Here is a 13776-nt window from a genome sequence, read left to right on the forward strand (position 1 = left end):
GGAGAGGGTTCAGAAAGCTCCACTTCGACAAACTCTTGCTCTGAAGATGAAGACAATATTACAAGATATATCCAGTTCGGACTGGACTGTTCCCTTGGGAGCAGCGTCAAGACTGATTTGCATATGGTTGGGTACAAACTGGAGTAGCATGGTGAGAAAAAACCCATAGATTAAACTCAGATCTGTGACTGGGGGTGAGTGGTTGAAAAGTTTCAGCACTCGGTCCATCATCCTTTTGTGTTGCTAACGTTGCCCTAAGTGGGTATGCCCTGACGTGGGTCCCTTGCTCACTGCGCCACTGGATTTAAGCTAGCCTGGCTGATGAAGGGTGATACCCTGAAACCGGTCCCAGGATGCTTGTTTCTGGTTTCAGGGAGGACCTGGCCTGGCAGTTCGGGCTGGACTGTTCCCATGGGGAGCAGGGTCAACACTGATTTGCATATGGCTGGGTCCAAAATGGGGTGGCATAGTGAGCAGAAAAATGGATTAAACCCAGATCTGTGACTGGGAGTGAGTGGTTGAAAAGTTTCAGCACTCTGTCCATCATCCTTTTGTGTTTCCGAAGATAAAGATCCTGCTGGAGTCCAGGGTCATCTGGGCAACATACTTCATCCATGCTTCATGGTCTTCCTGTGTTTTTCTTCTTCGCACCAGAAGAGTTTAAATTCTCGCTCCTGTATTGCCTTAGGGTGCATCCTTCAGAAGGAGTCGCATGAGTGGGAATTGTGGTTGGAGCCAAGGCACCAAAAGCAGATGGTGTTAAGATCTGTGATGGACATCTGTCCCTCGCAGTCCTAAAGTGCTTAGGGGGGGATATAACATTGCACAGAAGAAATTGTTTGTGCGGAAAATTCAACTCTCAGAGAGCGTGCTCCAGATCCGTGTTGAAGGTGCAGTAAAAAAGGAAGTGATGCTGCGCCGGAGTGTGCTCTGTATGGCTTTGGTGACATCATCAGACACCACTTCTGGCATCAATACAAAGCAACATAAGAGATTTGAAGTAGATTTGAGATCCAGGTTTAAGCCTAGGATTTTTCCACAGATGAGGAATCTGCAGGTAGAAGTATCCATCAGAAAGCCTGACATGAAAGGCCTTGCTTGTCTTCAAATGCTCTTTTTCCTCCAACTAGTTTTTAACTTTTGGTTACAGTGTGTAGGAGCATTTCACCCAAATTCCTTGCCTATCCTCTCTATTTTTCATTTTCAGACGGCAGATGCAGCTCTTTCGCATCTTCTGCTTTACTAACCATTATGAGGTATAGTTGGTACTTGTTAGAAATGGGTCTCTAGTTGTCAGTCAGTGTACACAGTGTCCAAGTAGGGACCCTCACACTAGTCAGGGTAAGGGAAATACCCAGCTCAGAAAACCCCTGCCACCCCCTTGGTAGCTTGACACAAGCAGTCAGGCTTATCTCGGAAGCAATGTGTAAAGCATTTTCACATAACACACAGTAATAAAGTGAAAACACTACAAAAGGACACCACACCAGTTCTAGAAAAATAGGCAATATTTATCTATGTAAAATTACCAAAACTAGACAAATCCAACATACAGTAATAAAGATATGAATTTTGCAAGAATTACTTAAAGATACAGTTCCTTCAAGTCGATAGCTCCGTCTGCGGCTACCAAGGCATTGTGAACAACAAATCCAACAGTTCAGGCCGATCGCGGGGTCACGCTCCTGCTATGGTGTCGGGAAGACCCACAAACAGTACCTTGGAAATGTAGGATGTAGGCAAACTCAGGATGAGATCTGGAGTGCTGTGTCACTGGGTGTCGGTTCTGGAGGTCTGAGCAGGGGTCATACACGTTGCAGATTGAACTCAAGACTGATGACAAAGTCAGGAGCACTGGCGTTGATGGCGTCGGAACTGTGGGTGGTGCAAAGCGGGACGATGCAACGTGGGGGGCCCACAGGTCACGGTGCAGGCAGCGGCTCGGTGAGGGCATCCTGTGGCATTGATGAGACCAGGGCTGAGGTGTGAAGCGGGCGGTGCAACATGCAGTGTCTCCAGGTTGCGGTGCAGGCAGTGATGCAGTGGACCAGGCTGAGGTGCGGGATGGTGCTTTGTGTACCTGCCGAGTGGTGTCCTCAGGCCAAGATGCAGGCAGCGGCATCGGTGTCAGCATAGAGCGTCGTCGTCGGAGATACTAAGGCTGCGGAGAGAGCAAGGTGATGCGGAGTATGGGGGTCCACAGGTTACAGTGCAAGCAGCAGCACAGTGACAGCATCAGGCGGCGGCGTCGGTGAGACCAGGGATGCGGCATGAACGAGGCAGTCTTTGATATCACTGAGACTTCCAACAGGAGGCGAGCTCTACTTCAAGCCCTTGGAGAAGCTTCACAAGCAGGATACAAAGCAAAGTCCAGTCTTTGTCCACTCTAAGGCAGAAGCAGCAGCTGCAGGCCAACACAGCAAAGGGGCAGTACTCCTCCAGCTCTTCTCCTTGGTAGAGGTTCCTCTTGATCCAGAAGTTTCCTAAAAGTCTGGGGGTTTTGGCCCACTACTTATACTCCTTTCTGCCTTTGAAGTAGGCAAACTTCAAACGAATGTCTCTATTGTTCACAAGATCCTGCCTTGCTCAGGCCTGGCTTCAGACACACTCCAGGGGGCTGGAGATTGCATTGCGTGAGGACAGGCACAGCCTTTTTAGGTGCACGTGTCAGCAACTCCCTCCCCACCCTAGCCCAGGAAGAATCCTCAGGATATGTAGGGGACACACTTTGTGTCACGGTCTAGAGGGAATTCACAAACAGCTCAACTGTCTGTCTGACCCCGACGTAGATTCCACAGGCAGGCAGAGGCACAGAATGGTTAAGCAAGAAAATGTGCCCACTTTCTAAAAGTGGCATTTTCAAACAGACAATCTGAAAACCAACTCTACCAAAATATGTATTTTAAAATTGTGAGTTCAGAGACCCCAAACTTAAAGATATTTAAAGGCAGTTCTCATGTTAACCTGTGGGAGAGATAGACCTTGAACTTGTAAAAAATCAAATTTGTCAGTATTTCACGATCAGTACATGTGCAACATACCAGTACATCCCAACGTTTTAAATACACTGCACCCTGCCCATGAGGCTACCTAGGGCCTACCTTAGGGGTAACTGGAAGGTTTGGCCTCGCAAGTGGGCACACTTGCAGGTCCAACTGGCAGTGCAAAATTACACAGACGCTGCAGTGGCAGGTCTGGGACATGTTTATAGGCCTACTCATGCAGGTGGCACAATCAGTAATGCAGGCCCACTAGTAGCATTTGATTTACAGGCCCTGGGAACCTCTAGTGCACTTTACTAAGGACTTATTAGTAAATCAAATAAGCCAATCATGGAAAAAACAATCACCAATACAAATTACACCAGGAGCACTTGCACTTTAGCACTGGTTAGCAGTGGTAATGTACAAGGAGACAATAAACCAGCAAAACAGATCTTAAAAAAATAGAAGGAACAACACAAACATTTTGGGGATAACCCTGCAAAAAAGGCCATTTCCAAGAGCGATATAATAACCATCCCCGAAAAACAGAAGTGAAATAAATTAATGTATTTGCTTCTCTAGCCAACCTTCCTGCATGCAGAGACTGAAACACAAGGCAGCTTGCTGCAGTTGCCTGTATCTGTTTTTTTTTGTTTTTTTAACAGGGGGGGGGGGGAGGAAAAGTTTGACAGAGGAAAAATACAACAAAATAACTCTAATATATGGACAACATTAACCACAGTGGTTGAGATACACACCATGGGAGGAGCTCAAACACTGGACTGTTCCGTGTTCTGAAAACAGCAATCACCGCACGGCTTTGCTCTTCTTTTGGGTTCCCTGCAGGAAACAAAGAGAAACCAAGACATGAATGAAATTAATCCATCAGAAATATTTTGCTCATCTTTTACTTGCTGGCCCACATGCCAAGAAACCTTGCCACCTGTACAAAACACACTAATCTACTGAGTACATAATGCCACAGACTCCAGGAAGCTAAATCACTAAAAACTATTAATAAATAAGATGTTAAGTCTGGAGAAGGATAATCTTTTCCTGAAAGAACTTTAAATTGTCTTGATCTGATCCACTTTCCTTGCACAAGAAAAGGAAGTCGCAAAACAAATGTGTGTACTTATGTGCATCCATGTGGAAAATGTTACCAACCATGTTTGTCTTCAACATGTTGTTTTCCCCAAAGAAGCCCAAGTCAAAAAACCTGTAGTGAGTCCTTCCTTTGTCCACAATATACAAGCACACTGGCCCAACCTCAGATGTGTTATGTGAATCGGGACACAAAAATACATACCTTTCAGATCCAGCACTGACATGAAGTTGCCATGAATATTATGGGGATGGCATCTTATAGAGTAACCATGTGAAAGCTTTCAGCGAAAATTAACCAGTTCAATGGCCAGAGGTCAAGGATCAGATGCAGTGAGTTGTCATTCTTGGGGATTGAAAAGTACAGGGAATACACTCTAGCGTCACGTGGGTGTGCAGGTACTTGCCCTACTGCACCTTTTTGTTAAAGTGCCTGAACCCCTTCCTCCCGAAGATGATCTGCACTCAGTTTGTGGTGGCTTGGTGGGGCAGCGGAGGGTGGGGTCTGTTGAAATTTGAGCTAGCCACATCCCTGTAAAATGGTCCCACTGATCCGAGATGATGTTTTGCCGACTGAGCTGGTAAGTGCCCTAACAGATATTATATGGTTAGGGGAAGAGGAAGATAATTCACTGCTTTGCAGTAGAGGAGCTCCTTGAGACGTCAACACCGCCTTTCATGCATATTCGTTCTATATACCCCTATATGGAAGGACATAAGCTATTGGGGGTCCTGAAAGGCCTGATGATATTGCAGATGAGACCTCTGGTTGAGCCCCCTGGTTTGTAGCTTCCAGAAAGCAGACTGGAAACTAGGGGTGCAGGTCACCCATAGACATAGCTAGGTCTGTATCATTTTTTATTTTCTCCAGCATTTGGGTGACATGTGGGCCGAACAGATGCTTGTCATCAAAAGGTACATTTAAGAGTTGGTGTTGCAGCTCAGGCTTAAACACCAATATCCTAAGCCCTGCGTGCCTGTGGTGGAGGCCGCTAGTGTGGATACCTCTAGCTGCTGTGTCAAGGGCACACCTAATATTAGCACTGCTAATACGTCTGCCCTCAGGGGCAAGGTCCTGTATCAGCTTTGGGTAGACAGCCACTCCTCCATCCCCTCCCAATGGTAGAAATCCGGCATGGAGAGGAGGCTCACTAATTTGGCAAAGGGCCAAAGTGTGCCTGTCCCAAACAAGACCCGCTTACCTACATCGTTGACCTTTTTAGACTCCTTGTCGGTCTGGTGAGCCTCACATGTGGACTGTGCAGAGTCCCTCTTATGGCAGTATGCACTACCAAGGAGTCCAGAACTATTTGAGCAAAAATATGAGCAGGATCATCTGAGATATGGCTATACTTTTATTCAACTTGTGAAGATCACCACCCTGGCCTTTTCTGGCTCCTTGAAGTTGTCAACAGCTGACTTCAGTTTCCCCTTAAGCATCTGTATAAAATGCACTTTTACGTTCAGACCATAAAGTCATCCTTCACCATTTGGAGATCTACATGGTGGAGCTGTTCTTCCCTTTGAATTAATTCATGGAATGTAGATGTGTCATCTGGTGGGGATGGCTTGACAGGATATGGTTGCAGGTCTGACTCATCTGTTGGGTCTACAGCATAATCCTCCCACACAACATCCTTCCTTTGTGGCCTAAGGAGTTCATCCTCAGGTTCCAGGGGGTAATATAGGCTGCCAGGTATCTTTTGGGTCAGGTGGAGGAGGATGTATGGATGTAGGAGGTGGAAACTCAATTTCTTCCTCAAAGGGATGCATCACTTCTTTGGTATTCAGATGAGTTGTGGCGCTGGTGTTTTGCTAAGAATCTTGCCTGTGTTTGGATGGGTGAAAATGTTCTTTCATCCAGGACACCTGCTAGCTTTTCGAAGACAGACCTTCTGAGATGTCAAACCATGGAATTGAGGGTGGCTTTGGTGCCGGTTGGAGGTTTGACATTAACTTCCGATTCGCAAGTGTTTCCAGCAGCTTCTTAAGTGCACAGTGGATATTTTAATACTGAGTGGGACTTTTTGGTGCCTCAAAGTGGTGCAGCATGCTGAGCCTCAGTGCCTTTTTGTCAAGACTTCATAAGCACCGACGCAAACATATAAATCTGAGGCATACCAACTGGTGGTGCAGGACCCCAAAGTTTATGCAGCTTCCGGCTAGGCGCCGAGCTCAGTCAGATTCCTGCAGGAGTGGTGCTCTCCCTCAGCCATTGGGTGTTTAGGGCCATTAGACTGACAGGAAAGCACAGCAGGTCCATGTAGCGTGAACTTTATCTTTGGCCCAAGGCGGGCCTGTTTAGCACTGCTAGCTCAAGGAACTCTACTCCTAGGAGCTCAGAGCTGTTGGAGAACACTGCCCATGTATCTACTAGGGCTTGGCCTACCAGAATGCCGGAAGGGCCAGCATAATTTTTCCCCTGCATGCTTGGCTTCTATTCGGATCTGAAAATGTAAGATGTCTCAGACAACACTTGCCCCTGCATATTATGGTGTGCTCACCTTCTCTCCCTTCAATATCAGATACTTTTTACAATACAAGGAAAGGCAGACTCACAAGATGTTGCAAAGAGCTATGGGAAGAGAGAGGTTGTAGTCCTTGCAGGAATGTACCTTATTTTTACCATGGTTACCCCCATTTTCTGCCTGATGTCAGTGTGCTTGACTGTGTTCAGTGGGATCCTGGACCCCAGTGATTAAGCTCTCTCTCCTCTAAATTTGGTTGTTGCATACCGGTAACCCAGTATTTCACCCACAGTTGGCATAATGGTGCCCCCTTATAAGTCCCTAGTATATGGTACTTAGGTACTCAGGGCATTGGGGTTCCAGGGGATCCCTATGGGCTGCAGCATATCTTTTGCCACCCATAAGGAGCCCATGCAAAGGCTTCTGCAGGACTGCCATTGCAGCCTGAGTGAAAAGGTGCATGCATCCTTTCACTGCCATTTGCACTGCACTAGGCCACTTATAAGTCACCCCTACAGCAGGCCTGTCCTGAGGGCAGGGTGCAGAGTACCTGTGTGTGAGGGCAGCCCTGCTCTAGCAGAGGTGCCCCCACGATCTCCAGGACCAGCTTCCCGGACTTCGTGAGTGCAGGGATGCCATTTTATGTATGTACTGGACATAGGTCACTACCCATGTCCAGCTACAAAATGGTAACTCCGAACATAGGCATGTTTGGTATCAACAATGTTGGAATCATACCCCAAGGCTCCCAGTATTGCCATTACAGCCCTCTGAGGTTTTCCAGGCAGCCACAGCTGCTGCCACCTGATTTCTGCCCTGCTGTTGCTTGAGAAGCTCAAGCCTAGGAAGGCAGAACAAAGGATTTCCCTTGGGAGAAGGGTGTTACACCCTCACCCTTTGGAAACAGGTGTTACAGGCTTGGAGGGGTATCTTCCCCAAGCCACTGGAAATGCTTTGAAGGGCACATTTGGTGCCCTCCTTGCATAATCCAGTCTACAGCGGTTCAGGGACCCACAGTCCCTGCTCTGGCTCAAAACTAGACAAAGGAAAGGGGAGTGACCACTCCCCTGTCCATCACCACCATCCGTGGGTTTTGCCATCTTGGATTCCAAATTGGCAGGGAACTCTGGGAGCATCTGAGTGGCCAGTGCCAGCAGGTGACGTCAGAGCCCTCCCCTGATTGCTGCTTACCTGTTTAAGTGACTAATCCCCCTTTCAGGGCTATTTAGGGTCTCCCCTTTGGGTGGTTCTTCAGATTCGGACTGCAAGACTCCAACAGGAATCCTCTGCATCCTCCACTTCAACTTTTCACCGAAGAAACTGCATCTGGACCCTCCAGGAACTCTAGAAACTGCAACAAAGAAGCAAAGATGCCTTCTGCAACATTGTATCTTCAGCTCCTGCCAGCAACTGCAACTGTTTCCCAGTTGTGCATCCTCAGGACATCCTGTCTTCAGACTGCAGCAGACGAGCGAAGGAATCTCCCTTGGGGTGAAGGAGTCACTCCCCTGCTTCAGTAGGCACCTACTGCAATGACGACCGGCTGTGTGGATCCCCTCTCCTGTTGAGCTGCGTGGATCCTGCATCACGGGTGGTGGCCTGAAGTGTTCCCGATGGTCCTGATGTCCTACTGGCTACCTTTGGTAGAGGTAAGAGCTTGCCTCCCCATGCAAGACAGTAGCCCCGTACACTGCTGTTTTGCAGTTGCCAACGCTTGTTGGCATCCTTCCACAAAGTTCTTTGGGCATCTTGCAGCTCCGGCCCCCGCACTCTATACTGCAATGCACATCTTCCTGAGTGGTTCTCCGAGGGGCATGGGAGCCTTTGTCGCAGTGCTGCATGAGCCTCTTCCTGCACCTCCTTTGTCCCATGCTGTGGGACTCCTGTGGGTGCTGACAGATCTTCTGTGGGCTCTCGGAATTGCTGAGAGCCCCCCCTGATCCCCCCCTCCTGGGTACAGTCCACCAGGTTCCTCCTGGTCCCAGGCAGCACCATTTTCCGCTAACCGTGAGCTTTGCTTGTGCCAAAGCTTGTTGGCTGACCCCAGCGATGCAAACCAGACTGCAATCCTCCATCCCACATGGGACATCATTTGCACCAACCAGGAATCCGACTCCGTCTTCTTTGGTGCAGTACTGACTGTTGTTCTTCACCGGTGGTTATTCTTTTTCACCTTCATCTTGGTTAGTAGGGGCTCCTGTTCTCCCTGGACTCTTCTGTGCTTCTTGGACTTGGTCCCCTTCTTCCACAGGTCTTCAGGTCCAAGAAATCACTGTTGGTATCTTGCAGTCTCTTCTGGTTCTTGCATAATCTTCTTTCTCGTGTTTGTGTGCTCTGGGAACGTTACTGTGCTGTGCTCCTTCTGTCCTGGGCACTTCGGTGGGTTCTAGTACTTACCTTTGGTGTTTTCTGGTACTCCCGTCAACCCTCTACACACTACAGTTGCCTAGGTGGGAAACCGACATTCGCATTCCACTCTTAGTATATTGTTTGTTTCCCCAGGCCCATTTCTAACTGTTGTGCTTTTCACTAACTGCACTGTTTTCTAACTGCTTTTATGCTCATTTCTGTATAGTAGTGTATATAATTTGTGTACTACTTACCTCCTAAGGAGCAATAGTCTATATGGTATTTTTGGCATTTTTGTCACCAAAATAAAGTAACTTTATTTTTGTAACACTGAGTGCTTTCTTTCATAAGTACTGTGTGACTTTATCCAATGGTAATGAATGAGCTTTGCATGTCTCCTAGATAAGCCTTGGCTGCTCAGCTAAAGCTGCCTCTAGAGAGCCTGGCTTCTAGACACTGCCTACATTTCACTAATATGGGATAACTGGACCTGGTGTAAGTACCCACTACAAACCAGGCCAGCCTCCTACAGTCCTTGTGGTGGTCGGTCCAGGGGTATATAGCGTTACACCTAGGACAGAAGTGCAGTGGAGTGCATTCCATAACACTGTCCAAGAAGTGCTCTTGGGTGTAGTTCCGTAGCATCCAGTTATCATGATGGCTCGAAGCTGTGTTGAGTCAGGAGGCCCTGGGAATTGGCTATCAGTTCTGAGGTACCCCATAACTTGCACCCTCGCCATACACTACTTATTACCCCACAAATTACAGCACTCATTCCATCTTTGATAACATCTTTGACAGTAATAATGTAATATTTGCAGTAACATTTTCGACAAACTGTGCATGGCGGGGGCGCGAGCTATAGTTACTTGAGGGAACTAACTATAACTGGTGAATTTCTATCGTTTTGAACATTTAAAATGTGAACCTAACTATAACATCCCTTTAACCTTTGTTTTTTAAAATATATCTATCTATATCTATCTATCTATCTATCTATCTATCTATCTATCTCTATCTATCTATCTCTATATCTATATATATATATATATATACACACATACCTCATATAGATATTTATAAAGTATAAAGTCCTGCTTTTTTTCTGAGCTCATTCACCTCAATATATCTGTGCTGGGCAAGTGGGTGCAGGACTCACTATTAAATACTAATTACATTTACATGGCTCTGAGGAAGACTGTGCGGTAAATACATGTGAGCTGTAATAAACTTTGGTGAAAGCAACATCCTGGAGTCCAGGCCTCTCTGACGCTGTTGAGGAGTCTGTTTATGATATATATATATATATATATATATATTTATCCACAAATGGTGAGATACTGCTCACCGAACGGCTGCACCAAGTCGTTCATGGATCCAAAAAAGGCAGATGAAAGCAGTTTTCTTGAAATAAAGTTCATCCGCTTTTATTCGTCAATAATAATTGAAACAATGCTGTCTCCACCAAACGTCTACGCATTTCGGCTACCGCCTTCTACTGGACATATACATATATATATATTTCAAGTCCAAAGAGATTCACCACACTCCAAAAGGCTCCCAAAATACAGTCTTTATTCACAAAGTTTTAGCAACTACCAACGCGTTTCAACTCGAAAAGAGTCTTGTTCATGGTCAGCAAGCCCTTCCACTATTTCCCTTAAATACTGATGATCCAACCTACCCATAATGAGGCATTCTGGATATCGTGGTCAGTATATACATAATGACATTCACAAAAATTATATTTAAAAAAAAGAACATATGATGGATATGTTTTAAGTGGCACATTTCTAACTTAACACATCCCCCTTGGTGATCTGTTTTCTATTGCTTATGACAATATATCTAAACGTTTCAGTGCTAACTAATCGGTTGCACTTAGCCTCACTGAATAGAAAGAAATTCTTCATATATATGTGTTTTTTGTTTTTTAAACAAGAAAGAAAAGAAACGAAAGTACTTGACATGAATCTATAAATAGATAAGTAATAATGGCTAACAATAAAATAACAATTAAAATGCATTTTGTCTCATGATATTTAGCTTCCAATCCTTTTAATAAAATATTGTTGAGATCAAAGCTAAGTACCTAGTGACCTTTTGCCCATTGTTATCTATATCAAAATGTCACATTGTCAAATCCTTTCTCTCAATATATAATTAAACTTGAAGAACAATTCAGTAAATATGTAATACAATGAAATGTGTTGATATCTTCAATAGCAGTGAGACCGATTGTATTTTTATCATACTGTTGATAGTCATTTCTACAACACTGACCTCTGATCGTCCCTTCTTCAACCTCTACCACATTAACTGTTTTAGATGAACAAAGTTCTTCTTCCATGTTCAATCCATACGGTATCATTGTTCAAAGCCGGATAATATATTTACTCTCCAATTGTCGCAGTTTTAGAGTTCTGTCTCCACCTCTTTCATCTTTGTGTACCTGAGCTAGACCAAAGAATCTGATGCTCCTCCAATCACTAGTGTGATATTTACTGTGGTGTCTAGCAATAGTATAACTTTGATCCTGATGTTGAATTGCTCGTACATGTTTGAATATTCTTTTTTTCAGAGGCCAAATTGTACTGCCTATGCATTGTAGGCCACACTCGCATTCAATTAAATAAACAACATATTGGGTGTTGTATGTTATCCTTTGTGAAATATATATTTCTCTCCCTTTGTAATCTTTTAGAGTTTTCACATTTTTAGCTACTTGACAGGTCTTGCAATTATTGCATTTGTAAAACCCCAATGATCCTTTCTTCAACAAATTTGTCAATTGTGAGGTGAAATGGCTTTTTACTAATATATCCCTTATCGAACGTGATTTTCTGTACGTTACTTGAGGTCTTGGGCCTATCGTTTGTCCAATATTATGATCACTTCTCAATAGTTTCCAAATGTTTCTTAAAAATATTAACAATATCCTAGCTCTCCTTACTATAAGTAAGTTTTAGTCGTGGACTTGCTTTTTCTTCCTGTAAGGTAATTGGTGTTTTGTCAATTAGAGTTTGTTGGCGAGTTCTATTTCTTGCTTTTTTAGCTCCTAATTCGATGCGAGTTCTAGGATATCCGCTTTGAGAGAACCTATGCCTAACATCCATGAACTGAATTTTCATTTCTTTGTCACCCGGACAATTTCTCCATGTTCTTAAGAATTCCCCAAATAGGATGCTTTTAAGTAATGGTTTGGGATGAAAACTTTTGCATGTAAAATACTATTTGTTGCAGTTTCTTTTCTATACATGGTAGTGTGTACTTGGTTATTCTCCACATAAACTTTAATGTCCAAAAAGTTAATTTGTGTGGCACTGATGTTAAAGGTGAATTGCAAACCACAGTCATTTTGATTTAACTTATGAAAATATGTTTTAAATTCTTAATTTGAACCATTCCATATGACTCTTTTCAAGTTGAAACGTGTTGGTAGTTGCTAAAACTTTGTGAATAAAGACTGTATTTTGGGAGCCTTTTGGAGTGCTCACCGCACATCTCTTTGGATTTGAAACATTAATCCGAGGGCGGTTCTCTTAGTCACCGGCACCAGAGTGCGCCACTGAATTCCTTTTTGGACCATTTGTTTTGTGTGTGTATATATGTATGTGGGTGTATATATATATATATATATATATACACACACACTCACACATTTATATAAATTTCAAACGAGAGAGGGAGCAAAAGAAACATCAAAATAAACTAAATAAAAAAGCCAGGTGGAAGTTGTTGTTCCTGTGTTGCTTATTTGTTTTACAGAGATTCTATACCCATGGTGCCAAAATAGTCTTGCTGTGCTTCCTACTTACCTTTAATGATGACAGCTAGCCGTTCACCAGTGGGATCCCAGGACATTGAATGCACTTCTCCACCAACTCTGAAACACAGGTAGAGTCAGAGTCACATAACATGTCCATCCACTCCCTAAAAAACTCAGACATCACATTAATCTTACACAGACACAAATCCAACCTTTACAACCAACCAGTAAATCTGAAATCACAGATCATGAATCAGAGTACAATTGTTCAATTCTCTCATGCAGAGATGATAATCCGCTTGCCACAACAATCCAAAGCAACTGCCACAGCCCTTGTGTAACTCACAGTAAGCAACCACTTCAGCTTACATGAAACCACAACATGCAATGACTCATGAACCATAATTTCTCATTTCTGCACTACTGAAACTTTATCAATATCTATAAAAATTAAATACTTGCACCCTTTGGGCAAAACACTGGAAACATCGGTTCTAAAAATAAATGTGTACAAAATAAATATTTTTATATTCCAATTCTAAACTCATCACATCTATTTCTTTTTTACTTTCATTTTAAAATTTAAAGATAACTGTGTGTGAAAAACGCATTTTATCTGCCATTTTGAAAGGAAATGAGGCTAGACAGCAGAAGCTTCATTAGAATGGCCCTGAGGTACAAGTTACTTACCATCGGTAACGAAATATCTGGTAGAGACATATTCTAGTTGCAGATTCCTTACCGTAGAATTTTCCCTCAGGCGTCAGATTGGATCCTGAGATTTTTTCTTCAAGCAATACCCTTGCGCGTCAGTCAACTCCGCAGGCGTCGTGGTCGCCGGGATGACGTTGGGAGTAGTACATAGACGCCGCCCTCGCGCAGTGACATCAGTTCTTTTCTTTCCGCGCCACGCGCTGATCCGAGAGAGAGCTACCCTCTGCTATTTTTGGGCCGAATTCAACCGTTTTGTCGACTTTTTTGGTGCGACCTTTGGTGCGTCAAGGATGTCCCCGAAGACTGGATTCAAGCCGTGAAAGGCAGCTTCCCCACCATTCCAGAATAGAAAAGCAGTGACAGAAGGCCGCAGTCAATTTTTAGGTCT

At 44.4% G+C, this 13776-nt stretch overlaps 1 protein-coding gene across 3 annotated transcripts in view; it reads right to left on the reverse strand.

Moving 5' to 3' along the window:
* The window catches only part of AAAS (aladin WD repeat nucleoporin), a 258437-nt gene that overhangs the window by 17818 nt on the left and 226843 nt on the right, over positions 1-13776 (reverse strand). For all 3 annotated transcript variants that reach the window (XM_069230959.1, XM_069230958.1, XM_069230960.1), the window contains 2 exons: positions 12724-12791; positions 3743-3824 (listed from right to left, as the gene is read on the reverse strand). In XM_069230959.1, the coding sequence (XP_069087060.1) occupies positions 3743-3824; positions 12724-12791 (150 nt within the window). The remainder of the gene's footprint in view (positions 1-3742; positions 3825-12723; positions 12792-13776) is intronic.

The sequence above is a fragment of the Pleurodeles waltl genome, chromosome 4_2 (assembly GCF_031143425.1).
Source record: "Pleurodeles waltl isolate 20211129_DDA chromosome 4_2, aPleWal1.hap1.20221129, whole genome shotgun sequence".
Lineage (NCBI taxonomy): Eukaryota > Metazoa > Chordata > Amphibia > Caudata > Salamandridae > Pleurodeles > Pleurodeles waltl.